This window comes from Crinia signifera, chromosome 2, assembly GCF_055691185.1.
Source record: "Crinia signifera chromosome 2, ASM5569118v1, whole genome shotgun sequence".
Taxonomy (NCBI): domain Eukaryota; kingdom Metazoa; phylum Chordata; class Amphibia; order Anura; family Myobatrachidae; genus Crinia; species Crinia signifera.
The window spans coordinates 344,499,759-344,522,020 of record NC_139218.1 but is presented as its reverse complement, the minus strand read 5'-3'; the positions used below and the strand labels follow the sequence as shown (position 1 = coordinate 344,522,020).

The 22,262-nt window shown below is 45.7% G+C and overlaps 1 protein-coding gene across 1 annotated transcript in view; it reads left to right on the top strand.

Moving 5' to 3' along the window:
- The first annotated feature begins 15,316 nt into the window (after positions 1 to 15,316).
- The window catches only part of FAIM2 (Fas apoptotic inhibitory molecule 2), a 33,653-nt gene continuing 26,707 nt past the window's right edge, over positions 15,317 to 22,262 (top strand). Inside the window, exons 1-2 of the mRNA XM_083169641.1 lie at positions 15,317 to 15,478; positions 20,110 to 20,290. Of these exons, the coding sequence (XP_083025767.1) occupies positions 15,464 to 15,478; positions 20,110 to 20,290 (196 nt within the window). The 5' untranslated portion in view covers positions 15,317 to 15,463. The remainder of the gene's footprint in view (positions 15,479 to 20,109; positions 20,291 to 22,262) is intronic.

The following is a 22,262-nucleotide window of genomic DNA, read 5'->3' as shown; positions in this document are numbered from 1 at the left end:
CAAAGGCTGTTACCCTGATTTAACTGTCACTTCCAGGTATTGGATATATTTCCATGTTTTCCATTGTTACTTTCCATTAAGTAGACCAATCCTGGTATCTGCATTGTAGAATATAGACCTTGACTGTTTATTTCGAGTATATATCTGATATGATTATCGACTCCTAATCTGTGATGACCATCGAAGATACATCTTATATGCATGCACACAATTTTCTGTAAATGTCTGTATGTAAAGAGTGTGTTTCTTATGCCATCATTATTATTATGTTTTGTATCCCCTTTATATATATATATATATATATATATATATATATATATATATATATATATATATATATATATATATATATATATATATATATATATATATATATATAGGTTCAATAAATGAAGATGCGGCGACTATTGCTCTGGAGTAGTCAATGCTGAGTGTGCTGGTCCGCACAGTAATAAACCATAAAAAAGTTCTTTAAAAGTGGATTTAGAATACGGTATAAACTTCGTAGGTAAAAAATATATCAAAAGGTAGGTATAAAAAATAAATACATTTATTTGAACAAGGTAGAGAAAAATATAATTTCAATAAAAAACAGACAATTTAATAATTACTTTTCTCTTTCAATGGTCCTGGTGACACAGCTCAACACTGGGATGTAGGAGGGTCCGAAGGAGCCAGGCACCTATCCTAAAGCTTTTGAGGGTAGGCTCCTCCCCTACTGCATCCCTGGACTCTTCAGTTCGTGTTAGGTGCCCACTGGAGTGGGTGCTATTCTAAAGGGCTGCAGGAGCAGCCGAAGAATTAGAGTAGTTAGGGGATTTTTATTGTTTTATTAACTTTTACCCTAGCTAGGTAGGCACAGTGTGAGGATTCTCATAGTGATTCCTCACACTGCTAGCGCAGCAGGAGCTGACAGAAGCGCGTCCTGTCAGGTCACTGTGCACAGGGGAGACACTGTCTGGTCTCCCTGTGCAGCGCTTATAGCCTTTTCCAAAAGGCTGCCTGGGCTCCGGAGTACCCTGAAACCGGCTCCACATTTAGGTGGGGATCATGGGGGACAGGCGCTCCGTGATGGCGGCGGCCATTTTATGCGGAGCTTACACGCTGAGCTCCTAGATGAGAGGACAGCAGCGTTGTGACAGGCATGTTCCAAGTGATCCCCAGTGGAGGGGGAGACACTGGAACTAGGAAATCCTACCTGAGGAGCGGCTGGCTGGGGGTGGTTGGCGCCAAAAGGTCACGGACCCCGCAGCAGCAGGGACCTGTGGTCTCTTCCTTCACTCTGACTTTGGCGCCTTTCAGAACCCTTGCAGCGGAGCTGAGCTGGCTTACTGATCCTGGCAGAGTGACTTGGATTTCCTGGGCATCGCTTCCCCGCAGTTGAAACCAACAGACAGATAAGTGATTGGGTGCATTGCCTCTGTATAAACGCTTGTACATTGTTTGCACTGTGTATACTGATAGATATACATTTATCACTTGCATCATGTCTGAGCATCAGGCTGTGGTTTTGGGGGAGGGAGCCCTTAGTGCACTGAGCGCGTGCAATGTTTGCACACAAAAGTTTGTCCCTGAGCAGATGGCCAAGGGGGGCTTATGTATTACTTGCGCTGATGTGAGACCCATGGGCAGTGAACCCCATAGGGCAGAGCAGATGGAACCTGCGTTGGCCAGGGCCCTAGGCAGGTCAGTTAACGCTTTGGTGCAGCTTTTGGACAGGCAGAGTGATGGGCTGGTAGAATCACAGAGACCTATGCCATCATCTCAGCAGTCGTCTGGCTCCTTGCCTCTTACCCAGGCAGATCCTGCGCTGATTCAGGTGATGCAGGATACTGCAAAAGGGATCAACAGGTTCAGTGAAATGCTGGACAAAATGGATGATGTGGCAGGGACCCCTAGAAGGTCTTATGCTTTGACTACTGTGGTAGATGAGGAGGAAGGAGAGTATACTGACATCCCCTGGGATCAGGGTGATGATTTGGAAGAGAACTCTGCTGCTGGTATAGAGGATCTCATTGTAGCTGTGAAGCAGGCTTTAAAGCTGTCTGTGGAGGATAAGACTCCTGTTAAGGGTTTTCTAAGCGACAGCGGAAGGAGGCTGTTACTTTTCCTTCAGATGAGGGGTTACAGGAATTGTTAGAAGGGGCTTGGAAAACTTCTGATAAAAGGCTGCAGATGCCTAAGCGATTCCTTAGTCTGTACCCCATGCCAGAGTCTCATGCGGAGCTCTGGGAAAAGGTCCCAGTTGTGGACGCTTCAGTGGCACGTTTGTCCAAGGCTACTGTATTACCAGTACAGGGCGGTGCAGCTTTCAAAGACTCTGTGGATAAAAAGCTGGAGGGTAACCTCAAGGCTATCTTTGAAGGGGTGGGGTTTACCTTACGGCCCCTTATTGCTTCAGCCTGGGTCTCTAAGGCCATGATAGAGTGGGCTGGTGAATTATGCACCATGCTGCAAGCTGACCCTGGTGCGTTACTGCTTGCAGAAAAGATTAAGGCAGCTGCAGAATATGCAGTGGAAGCAGAGGAGGAAGCTATTAAAATGGCAACCAGAGTGTCCACAGTCTCCATTAATGCCAGGAGAGTGCTTTGGCTTAAAGCCTGGGAAGCAGACAATGAGTCCAAGAAGGCTCTGGAAACATTAGCCTTCAAAGGAAAGGTACTTTTTGGTACCGAATTAGAGGAGATTATAAAGCAGGCCACGGGCGGCAAAAGTACATTCCTGCCGGCCTCTTCAGCAAAGCAGACGTCCAGATTTTCTGCTTTTAAGCCGTCCTTTCGGCCCTCCCCTAGAGGTGGTGCGTCCTTTCGAGGACAGTCTTTCAGGGGAAGGTTTCAGTCCTCTAGAGGCAAGACACAAAAGTCAAAATTTGGCTCTTTTCACAAGAAGCCTGCCACAAAAGGAGAGGATAAACCCTCGGCATGACTGTCAGGGGCTTCGCCCGACAGTGACAAAAGTGGGGGGGCGTCTCACACTCTTCAGGGACGCTTGGGCTTCTCTAGGCCAGGATGCCTGGGTGTTAGATATTATAACACAGGGTTACAAAATCCCTTGCAGAGGGCCGCCTCCGAAGAGGTTCATCCCCACATCCTTACCAAAGGAGGCACGGCTTCGTACAGCTCTTGTGAGAGCAGCTCACTCCCTTTTGGAAAAAGGGGTGGTTACACCAGTCCCCAGGGCAGAGTGGAAGAAAGGCTTTTACTCCACGCTGTTCCTGGTGCCCAAACCAGACGGGTCTTTCAGACCAATACTAAATTTGAAATCCCTAAATGTTCATTTATGGGTAGACCATTTCAAAATGGAGTCCCTACGGTCAGTACTCCTGAGTCTGGACCAGGGAGAATTTTTGGCGTCCATGGATGTCCAGGACGCATATTTGCACGTCCCTATACACCCGGAGCATCAGACCTTGTTGAGGTTTGCCATAGGAGACCTGCATTTACAATTCCGGGCGTTACCCTTTGGGCTAGCAACCGCGCCAAGGGTATTCACAAAGATAATGTCAGTGATGGCGGCGGTGCTGAGGCTCAGGGGAATCACAGTAATACCCTATTTGGACGATCTCCTGTTCAAAGCAGAGTCAGCAGCCATGCTGCAGAGTCACTTGGCAGAGGCCATCAGTTTTTTGCAGGCTCACGGCTGGATTTTAAATTTGCAAAAATCTCAGTTGGTACCGTCACAAAGGCTCCAATTCTTAGGAGTCATACTGGACACCCATCTTCATCGGGTATTCCTCCCGGAGGTAAGGGCCAGGGATCTGGTCACCCTAGTCCAGGAGATTCTCAGGGCTCAGAGCATTTCAGTATGGAGGTGCCTCAAGCTCCTGGGGAAGATGGTGGCGTCATTCGAGACGCTTCAATTTGCCAGGTTCCACTCTCGGAGGTTCCAATGGAACATTTTGTCAGCCTGGTCAGGAAACACTTTGACCATGAAATCCGAGATGATAGTGCTGTCTTCGGACACTCGAGAATCCTTGAAATGGTGGACAGAAGTAGATTCCCTTCAGTGGGGTCGGTCATTACAGACCTGGGACTGGTTGATAGTAACTACCGACGCCAGTCTCAGGGGCTGGGGGGCAATAGTCCTGGATCTCAGGCTTCAGGGCCTGTGGACGGCAGAGGAAGCAGCGTTACCAATCAACATCTTGGAGCTGAGAGCTGTCTGGAAAGTGATTTCCTTGGCGGGAGACAGGTTACAGAACCTCCCTTTGAGGATTCAGACCGACAATGCCACAGCTGTGGCGTATCTGAATCACCAGGGAGGTACACGCAGCAGATTGGCCATGTGGGAGGTGTCCAGAATCTTCCTATGGGCGGAACAGAATGTTCCAGCTGTATCGGCTATATTCATTCCAGGAATAGAGAATATAGAAGCCGACTTCCTGAGCAGGGAGGAGCTCAAGGAAGGGGAATGGAGCTTACACCCTCAGGTGTTTCACCAAATCACTTCAATGTGGGGAACTCCGGATGTGGACCTGATGGCATCCAGGGTCAACCGTCAAGTGCCCAGGTTCTATGCCAGAACAAGGGATCCACTAGCGGAGGCAGTGGATGCCATGACTATTCACTGGCAGGGAGATCTCCTTTATGCATTCCCACCAGTACCAATGTTACCGAGACTTTTGAAGAAAATACAGGGGCAAAAGGTTCCAGTGATCTTAGTGGCCCCAGATTGGCCAAGGAGGTCCTGGTACTCGAGGCTTCAGAGGTTGTCTGTGGACTCATGGCGTCTACCTCTGAGACCAGACCTTCTAAGACAAGGCCCATTCAATCACCTTGATTCAGATCGATTGATTTTGACGGCCTGGCTATTGAAACCACCATTTTGAAAAGAAAAGGGTTTTCTAGGCAGTAGTACAGACGATGATAAAAGCCAGAAAAGCTGTATCTTCGGCAAATTATTATAGAGTCTGGAAGACTTACATTCGATGGTGTGAGAGAAGAAAGGCTCATACATCTCATTTTAAGCTATCAAGAATGATGGAATTCTTACAAGATGGTTTTTCATCGGGGCTAAGCCTTCAGTCACTGAAGGTGCAGATTTCGGCCTTGTCCATCTATTTCCAGAAAAAGATAGCCATTTTGCCGGAAATTCAAACCTTTTTACAAGGAGTATCCAGGTTGAAACCTCCATACAAGCAACCAGTAGCACCTTGGGATCTATCACTGGTTTTGGAATGCCTTCAAAAGGCACCATTTGAACCTTTAAGGTCGGCTGACTTTAAGTTTCTCACGTGGAAGCTAGTATTTTTGTTAGCAGTAGCATCTGCTAAAAAAGTTTCAGAATTGGGAGCTTTGTCATGTAAATCTCCCTTCTTAATTTTTCATGATGACAGGGCTGTTTTAAGAACAGTGCCTCAGTTTTTACCGAAGGTGGTATCTACCTTCCATTTAAATCAGGAGATAGTTCTACCTGTGTTTCAACCCCCAGAGGGTTCTAAGAAAAGGGACAAGTTGAGAACTTTGGATGTTGTGCGTGCCTTACGCATATATTTGGACAGAGTGAAGAGTGTCAGGAAGACTGACACATTGTTGGTATTGTATGACGTACACAAAATTGGTTGGCCTGCATCTAAGCAGACTATTGCTAGGTGGTTGCGGTCTGTGATAGCCTTTGCATACACCAAAGTGGGTAGACCAGTACCGGCCAAAATAAATGCGCATACCACCAGGTCAGTTGCCACCTCTTGGGCGGTTCGACATGGGGCCACAGCTGAGCAGGTTTGCAGAGCTGCCACTTGGTCATCTGTTCACACATTTGCCAAATTCTATAGATTCCATGAGTTCGCGTCGGAGGACGCATCATTCGGGCGAGCAGTGCTGAGAGCTGCAGACCTGAGCGTACCCTCCCAAAGGACCGGCTCTGGAACGTCCCAGTGTTGAGCTGTGTCACCAGGACCATTGAAAGAGAAAAAGGGATTTTTGTAAGAACTTACCGTTCGAATCCCTTTCTCTGATATGGTCCTGGTGACACAGCGATCCCTCCCTTACGCTCAGTAAGTATGCCAGAAGTTTCATGATGTTCATGTTAAAATGGTTAAAAGTTAACAGTTTCTGTTATAAAATGTGCATATAATATGTGCAGGCGTTTGTACTGAGTTAATGTATTCCAGTGGCTTTGAAAGATTGAACTGAAGAGTCCAGGGATGCAGTAGGGGAGGAGCCTACCCTCAAAAGCTTTAGGATAGGTGCCTGGCTCCTTCGGACCCTCCTACATCCCAGTGTTGAGCTGTGTCACCAGGACCATATCAGAGAAAGGGATTCGAACGGTAAGTTCTTACAAAAATCCCTTTTTTTTAAAAAACGTTCTATACTAAAAAATTATTATAAACAATAATAAGGTGCAAAAAGAGAAAGGAGGGTAGCTTATCTTTAGATAGATGAGACAGGAGGGCTATGGAGTCCCAACGCGTTTCGTCCTTCAGACTTTGATAAAGTCTGAAGGACGAAACGCGTTGGGACTCCATAGCCCTCCTGTCTCATCTATCTAAAGATAAGCTACCCTCCTTTCTCTTTTTGCACCTTATTATTGTTTATAATAATTTTTTTAGTATAGAACGTTTTTAAAAAAAAGTAATTATTAAATTGTCTGTTTTTTATTGAAATTATATTTTTCTCTACCTTGTTCAAATAAATGTATTTATTTTTTATACCTACCTTTTGATATATTTTTTACCTACGAAGTTTATACCGTATTCTAAATCCACTTTTAAAGAACTTTTTTATGGTTTATTACTGTGCGGACCAGCACACTCAGCATTGACTACTCCAGAGCAATAGTCGCCGCATCTTCATTTATTGAACCCACATTTTTCTTAAAGTAACTTACCATTACTTCTACTATTGAAGATTGGCTGACACCCCAGAATTAGAAGGGGGATATTGCCTGATTTACCTGGTATCTGGACTGAGGTTTTCACAAGTGGCGCCACACATCCTCTTGTTTACATATATATATATATATATATATATATATATATATATATATATATATATATATATATATATATATATATATATAGACTTTTGGTTTGCAGGATGGCACTCTAAATAGAAAAAAATCCCGGTGCCAGGAACATAAAGTTTTAGGACATGAAAAGCACTTACCCCCCTTGGTTGTAGAAGGATAGGAACCGGCACACGGGTGGATGGTGAAGAAAAGTTGATTTATTGTACAAACATGATTGCACACAACGACAGCTGTACACCTGACAGCTGTTTCAACCGAAATAAACGGCCTCTGATGAAAACCGTTTATTTCGCAATCATGTGTGCAATCATGTTTGTACAATAAATCAACTTTTCTTCACCATCCACCCGTGTGCCGGTTCCTATCCTTCTACAACCAAGGGGGGTAAGTGCTTTTCATATATATATATATATATAGCACTTACCCCCCTTGGTTGTAGAAGGATAGGAACCGGCACACGGGTGGATGGTGAAGAAAAGTTGATTTATTGTACAAACATGATTGCACACATGATTGCGAAATAAACGGTTTTCATCAGAGGCCGTTTATTTCGGTTGAAACAGCTGTCAGGTGTACAGCTGTCGTTGTGTGCAATCATGTTTGTACAATAAATCAACTTTTCTTCACCATCCACCCGTGTGCCGGTTCCTATCCTTCTACAACCAAGGGGGGTAAGTGCTTTTCATATATATATATATATATATATATATATATATATATAATTTTCTCATAATGTTGTAGTCTCCTGAATCTCTCCTGAGCAAAAATTGCCATATGTAAAACATAATCTATACTTTTGTTTCATATATGTGAACAGATGTCTGACATATAAAAACGATATGTGCCTCACTATTCCCCGTTAGTTGCCATGACAACGTTCACCAAAGCGCCACACTCCGGACGCAATATGTACTCAGAAACTTGCAAGTGTTACCAAGACAACACACACGCGAGAATTGACATCCGGATATGATGAGCGCTTAATGTGACACGCATTCTGCGTTCCAGCTAGCCGGAAAGATGCACTACCATCAGGCTGTAATATAACAAGACCGGATATGACGTGCGCGCCGAAGTCTGGCGTAGCGTCATTTCCGATCCAGCCAGGTACCCATGGCAACCAGACAGGTACACTATAAGACCGGATGTGACGTACGCACCGACTATAGCCGGGCGTAACGTCACTTCCGGTTTTTGCGATCTAAACAAACATCACGTCTTTACAGTGACAGGATATGTGTTAGTAACTGGGCCACTACCTTGTGTATTAGCCACTTTTCCAAATAAACACACTATAAGTTACATCACTATCCTATGTCCTAATAATAGGTTTCTCTAAATGATCAACGCTAAACCGGAAGTTATTACACCAGTGACGATCGAGCACTAACCCGGAAGTGCTTTATATACTCCCTGCTTTATAAACACGTTTTCTGACTTATATTCAAATTAAAACAGCCACCTAATTATTAATATATAATTATGTTTAATGCCTTTTGTCTCCGAGTAACTCTATTTAATGTTTTATGTATTTTTGTACTTTGAACCAATGTGGTATGCAAATCAACACATGGGAAGTCAGGTATAAAAATGGCTCCCATTGACCCAAACGGACACCTTGACAAAGCAGTCTGAGAACTGCGAAACGCGTTGGTGACACCCCTTGCCTGGACCCTCATCACCTCTAAGATCTCCACCTGCACTAAGGATTGCTCCACCTGCCAAAAATTTCTGATCCAAAGCCCACCATTCTGAGAGTCTCAAGCCAAGATTCCTTGTCTGGATACCTGACCATCTACATCAGCGGGACTACCGATCAGGCTAATTCCACTCTTGCCATCGGTTGTAGTCCATAATAACATCTTCGCTTCAGGACACCATTCAAGTGGCCGTAAAGGACTCCCTCCAATTCCTCTGGATCAGAGCAGGTCCCACCACCCTCCACCATTGGTGACTATAATATTGGGTCCAGTCTTTACATATATTTGTCAATTTTTGCACCATCTGGTTCATTTTTATGTATTTTATTCCTGTTTTTATTGTGAAATAAATTTGCTACATTGTAGTATCAGCGCTGCTTCACTTTTTGTTTAAACCTTTTTCCTATCTGGGAGCTGCCTACTCCCTTAAGCAGCTGCTGTATTTGATTTAAACCACCCCTGGCAAGCGCTCCACACCAACCTCGGTTGGTACCTCTTTTTCTCTGTTTGAAATCTATCTGGAACTGTTCGCTTATCAGTTCCTTCCCATCGGGTAATTCTTAAACCTCTGCCAGCTCAGGATTGCATTTGCACTTTAATCAGTGCATTTTGTTACATGTGTTCCGCACTGTGATATGTGCTGATTTTATATGTATCTGGATATTTTTATATGTCTTGAATGTTTTTAAAGTGTGTGTGAAATATTAAATGTGAGACGTGCTTCACTATTATATTTATCTCTATTTTTTTTACATATTTGAACTGCACGGGAGGAATCCTGGTATACCCTAGACCAGGGGTCTTCAACCCATGGCCCGCGGGCCACGAGTGGCCCGCGGAGCTGATCTCAGTGGCCCCCTGCCCGCCAGCCCGCCATGCACAGGATTTTTTTTTTTTAAAGTAAAAGAAAACGCTGCCGAGGGAGGCAGCATAATGGAGTCCCCACGGGTGCCGCCTACCCGATTTCCATTGGCTGCAGGCAGGGCAGAGTGGATCCAGTGCGGCTGAGGGAGGAGGAGGCATGTCTGGTGGGAGCTGGGGAGTTGGGACCCGGCGAAGCTGCGGGAGGAAGAGGTACAGCTGGCGGGAGCAGGGGTCCTGGCAATGCTGCAGGCATTACTGGGAGCATTGTGTGTGGGGCATTACTGAGGGCATTGTGTGTGAGGGGCACTGCTGGGGCATTGTGTGTGAGGGGCACTGCTGGGGCATTGGGTGTGAGGGGCACTGCTGGGGCATTGGGTGTGAGGGGCACTGCTGGGGCATTGGGTGTGAGGGGCACTGCTGGGGCATTGGGTGTGAGAGGCACTGCTGGGGCATTGTGTGTGAGGGGCACTGCTGGAGCATCATATGTATAAGCAGGAGTACTGCTGGCATTATGGTCTGTGGCATAATGGGCATCAGTGTGGGGCATAATGTGCAATGGGCATAATTTTTGTGTGGATTAATGTGTAATGGGCATCACGGTGTGCGGCATAATGTGTAATGTGTATTATGGATAAACAGTGTATATTGATTTAAGTAGCCTTTCATTGTTTGGGTTCGATCTGTGAGGCATACTAGTTCACTGTGTGGGCCTTCATGTTTATATGTTTCTGTGCAGCCTTCAGTCAACTTAAGTGTGTGAGGACAACGACCATTCCTGCGGTAACCAATGTCTGGTCATGCAGGTTGCAAAATAGGTGTCAGGTAATTGTTTTCCTGCTAGTTCACACTCGTTATAATTAGGCCACACCCCTTTTTTGGGAGCGCGCCTGCGGCGCGTGCAATTTATTCAATTTCAAATTATATATATGGGGGGGGGGCACAAATTTTACTGTTTGCACTGAAACCCAAATTGGCTGCTGATAACTATTTGGGTATGTGTGTGTGTGTGTGTGTGTGTGTGTGTGTGTGTGTGTGTGGGGGGTTATGTGCTGAGTATGGGCGGCTGTGCCAACTATCTATGAAGGACTGTGCTGACGTTATAGGGGAGCTGTGATTCTATGGGGCTGTCCGAAATACCGCAGTAGAGTATAGTGGCCCTCGGGCTTCACTGGATTTTTTTAGGTGGCCCACGCTGTCTTAAAGGTTGAAGACCCCTGCCCTAGACCCTAAGCGCCTGATAAGTTTTATTCAACAAAAATATTTTTTTTGCATTTCTGGTGATGGTGAAGGTGTGAGGGACCTTCTTATTGAATTTTCAACTTAGTGGCAGCTGGGAGCGCGACCTATCGATAGACCAAGACTCTGTTGCTAAGTACTTTTATGGAAATGTAACCGCATGGCATCAGAACAGTTCTATGTCTCTTGGTGGGTACACACAGTGAGATTTCCACTATTGTCCTGTTTGATTTTTCTTACAGAAGCAAAATTGAATAGTAAAATAGTGGATATTGAAGCTTTTTAATGGCCTTCAATGCAGATTGGATCCCGATGCATGGCCCTGTGACACCGGGATCGAAAGCAGAAATAGACTTGACTGGCACGTCTATTTCTGCTTTGATCTGGAAGACTGAAGACAGTTACATGCTACTCAATTCATCATCCCTGCCCCCCTGCGCCACCCCCTTCGTCCCTCCTGTTCAATTCGACGGCCGCCGGGATCAAATTGTGTGTACCCACCATCTGCCTACTGCTATCAGCAATTTACTAATAATGTCCTCAAGTTTTATGAATCTAACTTTCTTGAATCACGGCGCATTAGAGTATGAGCATTTTTTCACTAGAATAAAAGTTTTTAATAAAAGAAAGGTGGTCAAGCGTCCCGCATTCAGCTCCCCCCCCCCCCCCCCCCACACACCTCTAACACACACAGGCTTTCACTCAGGACAAATGTGGGTGGGATGATGGGATCCATGCTAAATCACATCATCCTAGCCCCACCTCCGCTTTACAATGCCGCTAATATTGATATTGTAAATTGGGCGGCTTGGCTGCATTGACACGATCGTGTCTTCACACTCCCGGATTGCCCCCTACTGAGCCACCCTTCTGTGTGACATGGGTACAAAGTAGGAAAGTATCCTTTGTACCCATGGTACGGCTTCTGCTCCATTTTCTGATCAGCTTTAAACCATGCTACATTTAAAATAGGGATTATTGATCCATGTGGAGTAGGCTACAGAGCCTGGACTTTAAGCACTTCAAGTAATTATTGTTATACTGTGTATTATATTTTGTTCACCATTTCTGGTCAATCCAGTACAAAGGGAGAGAAGAAGTACTAAGCCTTGAAAAGTAATAAACCACCAACCAATCAGCTCCTACCTGTCATTTTTTAAACACAACCTGTGACATAGCAGTTAAGCGCTGATTGACTGGTGGTTTGTCACTCTCCATTGTATCACTTTACAATAATTATCTTTACATACGGTAGTGTATAATATAAAGTGCAAGAGGGTTTTTTTGTTGGTCGCACAAGACACAATTGAACACGGGTGGACCCCCTTTGATAAATTGTTTTCAAATAGAGATACAACAGTGGGGGTGTGCTACCATCGGACACAAACTGGCCCTGAGGAAACAAAATCTGCGAAGCGCGTGCCGGCTTTGCAGTTTTTGTTATTTTTCATATTTATGCATTTTGATTATGTGGGCGTAAACAATGACACGCTGCGATAGCCCCTACAACGGTGCTCACTGTCCAGTGCGTGTAGCCACTTGGAGGCGACTCCATTTGGATCTTTGCAGTCAGATACCCTGGTGGCATACCGACTCCTGTATTACGCAACCCGTGCGATTGGGAGCCCATACCATCTATTGATAGAGCGTCTCCACGCTGGGTACCGTGCCCCTACACACAGGGCAATCTGCATCAGCAATTTACGCCCATATAGAGGGGGTTACAACCTCAGAGGGATCCTCCTTTGGAGTCAGAAGTGAACATTCACTCATACACTGCGTAATTATCACAGTGCATGCAGATCCCTACTGACGTCACCTTGACCTTACAGGTGCGATAACCCCACACATGCACATGTGAGCCTGTGTCACTGAGAGCTAAAAATTAAGAGGTTCAGTAAACCCGCTCTCATTTATATAACCTGTCCTGTCAGATCCAACCTTTTTCTGCACAGACCAGGCACACTCTGCCTGAAGTCAAATCAATACTGACAAAACACTTCTGCAACGTCTGCCTGCCACCTTAGTTTTAAATTGTATGAACCCCATCCTTGTTTGTTGTTATATGTAAATTTTATCTCGCAGTTCTTAAAAAGAAATAATAAAGGTTAAAATTAATTCTTATTTGGTGGACCGACATAGGACATCTCTTTTCTTCTTTTTGATCGTGTATAATATAAAAACATGTGACATGGCAGTATATAATACATGGAGATGCAGGTGGCCAATACATGATGGGACATGATAAAGGTACAGCCATTTCCAAAAGTTTTGAGAATAACACAAATATTAATTTTCAAATAGTCTGCTGCCTCAGTTTTTATGATGACAAATTGCATATGTACTGCAGAATGTCATGAAGAATGAATTGCAATTTGTTGAAAAGTCTCTCTTTGCCAATGAACTTAATCTCAAAGACAACATTTCCCCTGCATTTCAGCCATATCACGAAAGGACCAGCTGACTTCATGTCAGTGATTCTCTCGTTAACACAGGTGAGAGTGTTGACAAGGACAAGACTGGAGATCACTATGTCATGCTGATCGATTTAGAATAACAGCCTGGAAGCTTTAAAAGGAGGGTGGTGCATGAAATCATTGCACCATCATCATTGCTTTGCACAAAAAGGGCTTCACAGGCAAGGATGTTGCTGCTAGAAAGTTTGCACCTCAATAAACTATTTGTCCCGAATCCCATTGCTATTTGTTGCATATAGCGGATTGATAAAAATAGAAAATGGATGTAAGGGCACCATATATATATATATATATATATATATATATATATAGAGAGAGAGAGAGAGAGAGAGAGAGATACCCAGCGCAATTAAGTCCAACACAGTCTTTGTATCAGGTCCAAACCACTGTTCCCAATGTGTGCAGCTCCAAACAGTGGGATCCAACCACGAATCCAAGGTATGCGTTTATAGAGAAAGAATAGATAGAGCGCACAGTCAGAAACACTATATAAGATTATAGTAATTTTACTGATATTTTAAGTAGAAGTAAAAACTGACATACATGGGTTTAAAACAAGGGTAAATCGCAACAAAAACGTCGCTTGTCACTGGCACAGCGGGGTCAACCCGATCTCGGCAGCACGCAGGGTGATCAGCCTAGCGGGGCTCGTCCAACCGCCGCAGTCAGGACAGAGCCGGATACGTCTTCACAGGACCAGAGGACGTCAGCCGTCAGCATCGGATAGTAGCCACGTCCAACGCGTTTCGACAGAGGTCTTCGTCAGGGGGTGTGACACCCCCTGGCGAAGACCTCTGTCGAAACGCGTGACCAGCGCCGTTTTTGTGGCGATTTACCCTTGTTTTAAACCCATGTATGTCAGGTTTTACTTCTACTTAAAATATCAGTAAAATTACTATAATCTTATATAGTGTTTCTGACTGTGCGCTCTATCTATTCTTTCTCCATATATATATATCATTTACAGTAGTAACACCTTTATTGAATACTGAATTATTCAATACATTATGATTTGGTATAAAATGATTGCATCCTAAAGTTTTCTACTATTTATAAAAATAACTTATTAGTCAATACAAAATGGCACTAAAACACTGACAAATAGAAAAGCATCATGGCATACAGAAGTGCCAATGCAAATACTAATATTAATTCATTACTACATGAAAAATTGCATTGCTTTAAGGTATGCGGGTTCCACAGTATGTATAAATAAAACATTTTAATAAAAAACATAACTAAATATAATCTGGCCACAGATACAGCATCATCTTTAATTGGCTGGCTAAACTTTAATTGTAAATCTTGCCCTAGCAACCAATGACACATTTGCTTTCTATCGTTTTTCGTGCACTGGATCAATCAACAATATTTTTTATTTCCACGTACACAGTACTCAGTACACATCGCTGCATGGCCGCATTGCACCCGCGATGTGTGCTGAGCGATGTGTGCTGAGCAGGCATTTGCATAGGCTTATAGGCAAGACGCTGTGATCTTAGCTAGAAAAACATTGCATGAACTATCTTTTCCTGAGGGCGATGGCGATGCTTATGACTGCACATCGCCTTCGATGTAAATGCAGGTGCCACTTCAGTGCTTGGAGCCCGGAAGCATGCAACTCGCTTGTCTCTAGGAGTTACGCCCCGTGGTAACATCCCATTCCCATCTTCAATAGAACTCTGTGGCGGCTCATACCTTCTTGGGGGAGGGAAGCTGCCTCTGGCTGCAATCGCCACAGGGTTACGTACCGCGACGCAGTAATACTGTATGTGTATACTCTAATCTTACAAATACAGTAGAAACAAATTTTGTCTTTTTTTAGCAGTTTATTGGGACATTTATTTCTCTTTAGCTGGCCAGTGTTCAATGTTATACTACAGGGTGATGCAAGTTATACAATATTGTCCATCCCGATATATAACATAACAGATGATCATCTCCCACTCCCCTGCCCACAGTCAGTCAGTTGTTCTAGCACTTGCTGATGCAGGCATGTGATCACAGAGTGGCCAGAGCTCCCCCTGCTGGGTCACAGAGGAACGGCAATTACACGGTGCTGCAGGCTGCTGCTGGATGTTACTAGAATGTGAGGCATCATCGCAGCAGCAGCATCATCGCAGCAGCAGAAGCAGCAGCAGCAGCAGTCGGTCCTCCTAACCTGAGACTAGTGACATCACTAGGATAACTCGGAGGAGCATCGCCACCATCATCATCATGACCCAGGGAAAGGTAAACATTATCCTTTACTGTGTATACACAACCCACGGCAATGCTACTCACCCGGCCACTGCATGCACACTGCATTGGAACGATCACTAACCTAATTATATTATTATAGTATACTCTATAGAATTAGTTGTTAATATATTGCATATTATTACATTACAGTATATAGCAATTCACTTTACAGTTTCTGATAGGTATAAAATCATATAAGTCCAAAACAGCATTATATTTACTAGAGAGACAGCATTTTTCAACTTAGAGGTAACACAAGAGAGGGTAAAGGAGCTAAATAATGCAATATATCTTCTCTCCCGGAAAGGTGAAACTAGGCACCATGAGGCTTCAGCACTACTGCGTCACTAAGCACTGCTGTATTAAGCTGTCATGTGTCAGCTGTTGTGTTAGGTTGTCATGCATCATCTGCTGTATTAGGCTGTCATGTGTCATCTGCTGTATCGGGCTGAGATGTGTCAGTTGCTGTATTACACTGCCATGTGTCAGCTGCTGTTTTAGAGTATGGGTAAAAACTGGACCGGACAGAACCCTGGACTTGACAGGCTTCATTCATCAATATACGTAATTCTGGAGCTTGTAGTGTCCCATCCGGTGGGGCTGCTCTGACACCTGTCTGTCACCAGGGAAAGGGAGGCTCCCTGCATGGTAATAAAAATCGTAACGGTCCAGACCACACGGGGAGGCTGTAATCTCCCCTTCCCCATTTTTCAGCTGAAAGCAGGGCCGGACTGGGACCAGAAATCGGCCCTGGCATTTTTAAACACACAGGCCCACCAGTAGTAGGCGGGACCAGTGCGGTGAAAAGGGGGTGTGGCCTCACAGAAAGGAGGCGTGGCATCACAAAAAGGAGCATTACACATTATGGAACACACCGTAATGCCCATTACACATTGTGGCACACACCGTTATACCCATTACAGAATATGACATAATCCTTATGCCCATTACAGAATATGACAAAATCCTTATGCCCATTATACATTGTGGCACAGACCGTAATGCCCATTACACATTGTGGCACACACACCAACACCGTAATGCCCAGCACAGAATATGACACACACCATATGCCCCCAATAGTGCCAGGTATGCCCCCACTAATGCCAGATATGCCCCCAATAGTGCCAGCTATGCCCCCAATAGTGCCAGGTATAGAAACATAGGCATGCCCCCAATAGTGCCAGCACTCACCATTGTTGCTCTGAGAATTTGATGTCCCCATCTGCTGTGGCTGCTGCCTGCTACCCTTCTTCCGATGACAGGAGAGCAGCACAGCACATCGTCACACAGCACAGCGTCTATACTTCCCTGTGACTGAGCCATCAGCAATTCAAAGCTTGCGGGCCGACTTCTGATTGGCTGCCGGCCGGGCGAGCTTTGATTGGCTGATGGCGGCACAGGAATACACACTGAGGGGAAGGAGAGACGCGCGGTGCGCACTCATCGGCATCGGTGTCATGCCGTCAGTATGCAAATGATGCGGCGGCCACTATGATGGACTGGGAGGGCGGCAGCGGGGTAGATTTATTAAGCTCGGTGAAGTGATAAAGTGTCTTGTTTTTATCACCGGCCAATCAGCTCCTACCTGTCATTTTTCAAACCAAGCCTGTAACTTCACAGTTAGGAGCTGATTGGCTGGTGATAAAACCAGACACTATCACTACACCGAGCTTAATAAACATGTCCCATGTTTGATGTCTGGTCCGGCATTCCGGGGTCTTGTCCGGGTCTGATTTTTACTTAGTCCCGCTGTATTAGGTGCCATGTGTCATGTGTCAGCTGCGGTATTAGATTGCCATGTGTCAGCTGCGGTATAAGGCTGCCGTGTCAGCTGCGGTATTAAGCTGTCTTGTGTCAGCTGCTGTATTAGGCTGTCATGTATCAGCTGCTGTGTTAGGCTGTCGTGTTAGAGGCAGTATTAAATTGCCATGTGTCAACTGCGGTATTAGGCTGTCATGTGTCAGCTGTATTAGTCTTTCATGTGTCATCTGCGGTATTAGGTTGTCCTGTGTCAGCTGCTGTATTAAGCTGTCATGTGTCAGCTGCTGTATTAGGCTGTCATGTGTCAGCTGCTGTATTAAGCTGCCATGTGTCAGCTGCGGTATTAGGCTGTCATGTGACAGCTGCGGTATGAGGCTGCATCGTGTCAGCTGCAGTATTAGGCTGTCATGTGTCAGCTGCTGTATTAGGCTGTCATGTGTCAGCTGCAGTATTAGGCTGTCATGTGTCAGCTACAGCAGCTATTAAGCTGTCATGTGTCAGCTGCTGTATTAGGCTGTCATGTGTCAGCTGCTGTATTAGGCTGTCATGTGTCAGCTGCTGTATAAAGCTGTCATGTGTCAGCTGCTGTATGAAGCTGTCATGTGTCAGCTGCGGTATTAGGCTGTCATGTGTTACCTGCGGTATTAGGCTGTCATGTGTCAGCTGCTGTATTAGGCTGTCATGTGTCAGCTACAGCAGCTATTAAGCTGTCATGTGTCAGCTGCTGTATTAGGCTGTCATGTGTCAGCTGCTGTATTAGGCTGTCATTTGTCAGCTGCTGTATTAGGCTGTCATGTGTCAGCTGCTGTATTAGGCTGTCATGTGTCAGCTGCGGTATTAGGCTGTCATGTGTCAGCTGCGGTATTAGGCTTTCATGTGTCAGCAGCTGTATTAGGCTGTCATGTGTCAGCTACAGCAGCTATTAAGCTGTCATGTGTCAGCTGCTGTATTAGGCTGTCATGTGTCAGCTGCTGTATTAGGCTGTCATGTGTCAGCTGCTGTATTAGGCTGTCATGTGTAAGCTGCGGTATTAGGCTTTCATGTGTCAGCAGCTGTATTAGGCTGTCATGTGTCAGCTGTGGTATTAGGCTGTCATGTGTCAGCTGTGGTATTAGACTGTCATATGTCAGCTGTGGTATTAGGCTGTCATGTGTCAGCTGTGGTATTAGGCTGTCATGTGTCAGCTGTGGTATTAGGCTGTCATGTGTCAGCTGCTGTATTAGGCTGTCATGTGTCAGCTGTGGTATTAGGCTGTCATGTGTCAGCTGTGGTATTAGGCTGCGTCAGCTGCGGTATTAGGCTCAAAAGCCGCCCAGTGTGTACAGGGCAGAGGAGAGCGGTGGGCGCTGCTCATCTGCTCTCATGCACCACAGGTAAGCTCATTTAACCTAAACCTGTGACAGCTGGTCCTTAGTGCTAATTCAGGGGTTGGGTTGGTGATTGTGTCACCTTTAAAAGCCATAAGGCAGCTGGCAGGTGAGCACATCAGTGTCGTAACTAGATATTTGTAGGCCCCATAGCAAAAGTTTGTAAGGGCCCCCTATTTAGCAACTGATGGTGATAAATGTATGTAAAACATATTACTTAGACAGTAAAGATGGGTCCCCTTCAGCTCTGGGCCCCATAGCAGCTGCACCCCCTGCACCTCTGGTAGTTACGCCAGGGTTGCCTACCCTCCCGGAATGTCCGGGAGGGTCCCGGAAATCGGGTCCCCCTCCCAGCCCCCCGGAAAGGACGGCAACCCTCCCGCGTTGTCCTCCTTCTCCGGAGTTCCGTGGGTCAAATGACGCGATCGCGTCACTTAAACCCCGCTCCCCGCAGTGCAATGCATAAAATACCGGCATTACACGGCGGGGGGCGTGGCTAAAATGACGCTATCGCTCTAGCACGCCCCTAAATGGCTTGTCACAGCCGTGGCTCCGCCCCTTTTCCCTCCCGGCTTTGGGCCCGCCCCCCTGCCATACTGAGCTGGCTGCTCTCTCCCGGAGAGAGCAGCCAGAAAGTCGGCAACTATGAGTTACGCACTTGAAGCACATGTTAATTTCAGCTATAATGTGTCAGCAGTTGGCAGGTTCTTTAAGTGACAGATTTTTAGTGTAGGACTTGCAGTGAAATGGGGTCCATTGGGATGGGCTGCAAGCTTAAATGCATTGATCACTTCTTGAACTAAAACCCCATTATTTATTTGATTTTTTTTTGTAGTAAGGTGAGTTTGTTTATTATGGTGAATGTTGAGCCCCCTGTTTCTATATTTATTTGAGCATGTGGTCACAGTACACTGCACCTCAACCTGTGAATGGCGAGTGTGGTGGTTTCCTGTATGTATATTTTATATATGCAGTATATAGATAGTTCAAAACAAATAGCTATATTAAAGTTTGCTTTGTCTTCACTAACCTACTGCTGTGATTCCATTGTAGAAATTTATTCCAAATGTTGGGATTGGGGTGGGGCTATCGTGGGAGGGGAGGCAGTATTGTAGACTGTGGCTACATTTACTGTAAAATCACTCAAAGCTTGGAGTGGGAGGGGTAAAGAATAATTAAGGGAGGCATGCCCCTCTCTCAGCACTCATTAAATAAGGGGGCGTGGCCTTGCGGATGATGCTTCCTAAGGCCACGCCCCGTTTCCTGTCCCTCAGCAGCGCTGAATAGACTGTGTGCATGCATCTATTCTCTTAAGGCCGGGGGACTCCCAACCAACAAGACACTGGCGGAACTGGGTGGGACGTGGGAACGTCCCCGAAAACCGGGATGTTCCCGCAGAAAGAGGGACAGTTGGGAGAGCTATGCTATACCGGCTATTACATTTCACCCCTAGTTTGCATTCTGCTAATTCTGAACATTTATTTTCTACAGGTTTCTGTTAGTAACAAAGCTGCAGAGAATGGAGGGGGTAAGGCTGACATGCAGACCAGTACCCCAGCTCCTGCCGAACCCCCTTCTTATGAGGAAGTCACAGCTGCAGATGGGAAGGCAAATTTATTTAATTCATCTCCCACCATGACCACATATCCGAATTGGACAGGTGAGGATACAGGTAAGTAATGAAAGAATGCTTATTTTCTCCCACACATGTCTTCTGGGGCAGAATACAGGCTGGATTTGAAAATGACAGTTAGGAGCCAATTGGCTCATGTGGAGCCGATTGGCTCTTCACTAGGCTGAATAAATCAAGCCTCCATCCACTAGTGCGATATGGCCACTTTTTATTCGATTCCGAGCTTCCGGAATGAGGGATCAGATGAAAAAGGCCATATTGCTTGTGATTTTCCTCCAAAGCGCGTTCTTGTGCTCTTAGGATCAGAGTCGTAGATCGACATGGCTGCCATGAATATTTATCGTGTTCCACAGCCATGACTGGGATCACATACCATACACTGCAAAAGAACCGCATACGGGATGGCTAGCTTAGTCAACCTGCACACTCCGATAAACTAGTGATTCTCAACCTTGATCCTCAAGTACACCCAACAGTGCATGTTTTCCAGGTCATCTGGCAGGTGCACAGGTGCACTCATTAGTCACTGACACATTTTAAAAGATCTACAGGTGATACTTGCAAATAAAGCATTATGCACAAGGGAGGGATGTACAAACGGCAGCCAACAGGCCTCTGACTCCCTTTGAGAATATGTGACTTACACCATCGCGTCCGGCGCATTTTCTCTCAGGAGGCTAATTGAACACATGTATTCTTCCCGACCTAAGTACGCCTCTGCTTGGGGAAATGACCCTTCCATTGATTTAGAAGATGAGACCTGGACAAAAATATTTCAGGCTACATTTGCTAGTTCTTCCAGCTACTCTGTGATTGAGACTTAGTTCAAGGTAATTTCACGTTGGTATAGATGCCCACTTACTATAGCAAAGATGTTCCCCGGGGTGCCTGACACTTGTTGGAGGTGTAATGAAGAGATAGGCTCCCCTTTACATATATGGTGGGAATGCCGGCTACTCCGCCCCTTCTGGGATCAAGTGGTATCTATTATTAAGTCCATAGTTGGTAACGGGGTTCCTACTACTCCCTCGTTCTGGCTCCTTAATCTGTACCCTGGCCCAGTACAGGCCTATAAATTTTTTTTACTGAAGTTCCTCAATAGTGCTGCAAAAGCGGTGATTCCAGTAGCTGGCGGTCTACGTCCCCTCCCACGATAAAATACTGGTTTGCCCGAATTGATATGTATATGACAATGGAGGATCTGAGGGTGGCTCCAGAGCGGATTCAGGAGTTCACAGCTACTTGGTACCCGTGATTGGAATTGAGGTCTTCCCGGTTGTTTTCGGCCAACACTTAAATGGCAGATTTGCATATTCGCTGAGGCTCCACCCGCACTCCCTTCCTATACCCCTCTCTCCCACTTTCCTCTCACTCCTTCCCTTCTTCTGTACGCCTTTTTGTTTTTGTCAGTTTTAGCTAGTAGTTTTTTGGGTACTTGTGTATTAGCACGGCGCCCTATTTGCATACGTACGCCACCATAGGGAAATCGCATCGCATCACATGCGGGTGCCTACAATCTCATTGCATCTCATAGAAGTGTATAGTAAAGTAAATTGCATCGCACCCTCAAGGAGCTGTGCTGGGCATGTCCCCCACAACGGCAAACATGGGGCGTGGCCTCGTGGTAGTGTCGCAAGTACAGGCCATGCCCCCAAAATTTCACTGTCCCTACTATTAGCACTCAAATGTTGGGAGGTATAATACCTTTTCTTATTACGGGCCCTCTTAGGCATTGTCATTCCTGAGAAGAGATAGTTGGAATTGTAGTTTTAATGGATACATGTTTCACGCTATTTACAGAACGCATATAACTAGCTAGAGGGATCGGTACTAAATCCCGGCTGTCGGAATCCCGACCCCCAAAATCCTGACAGGTGTGGGGGGGGGGGGGGGGCGTGGATCACCCCCCCTTGGGGGCCGCTGTGCTTGCCACGCAGCAGGCCCGGACCCTCGCTACGCTCGGCACACTAATTTATTCTCCCTCTATGGGTGTCCTGGGTGTAGGGATTTC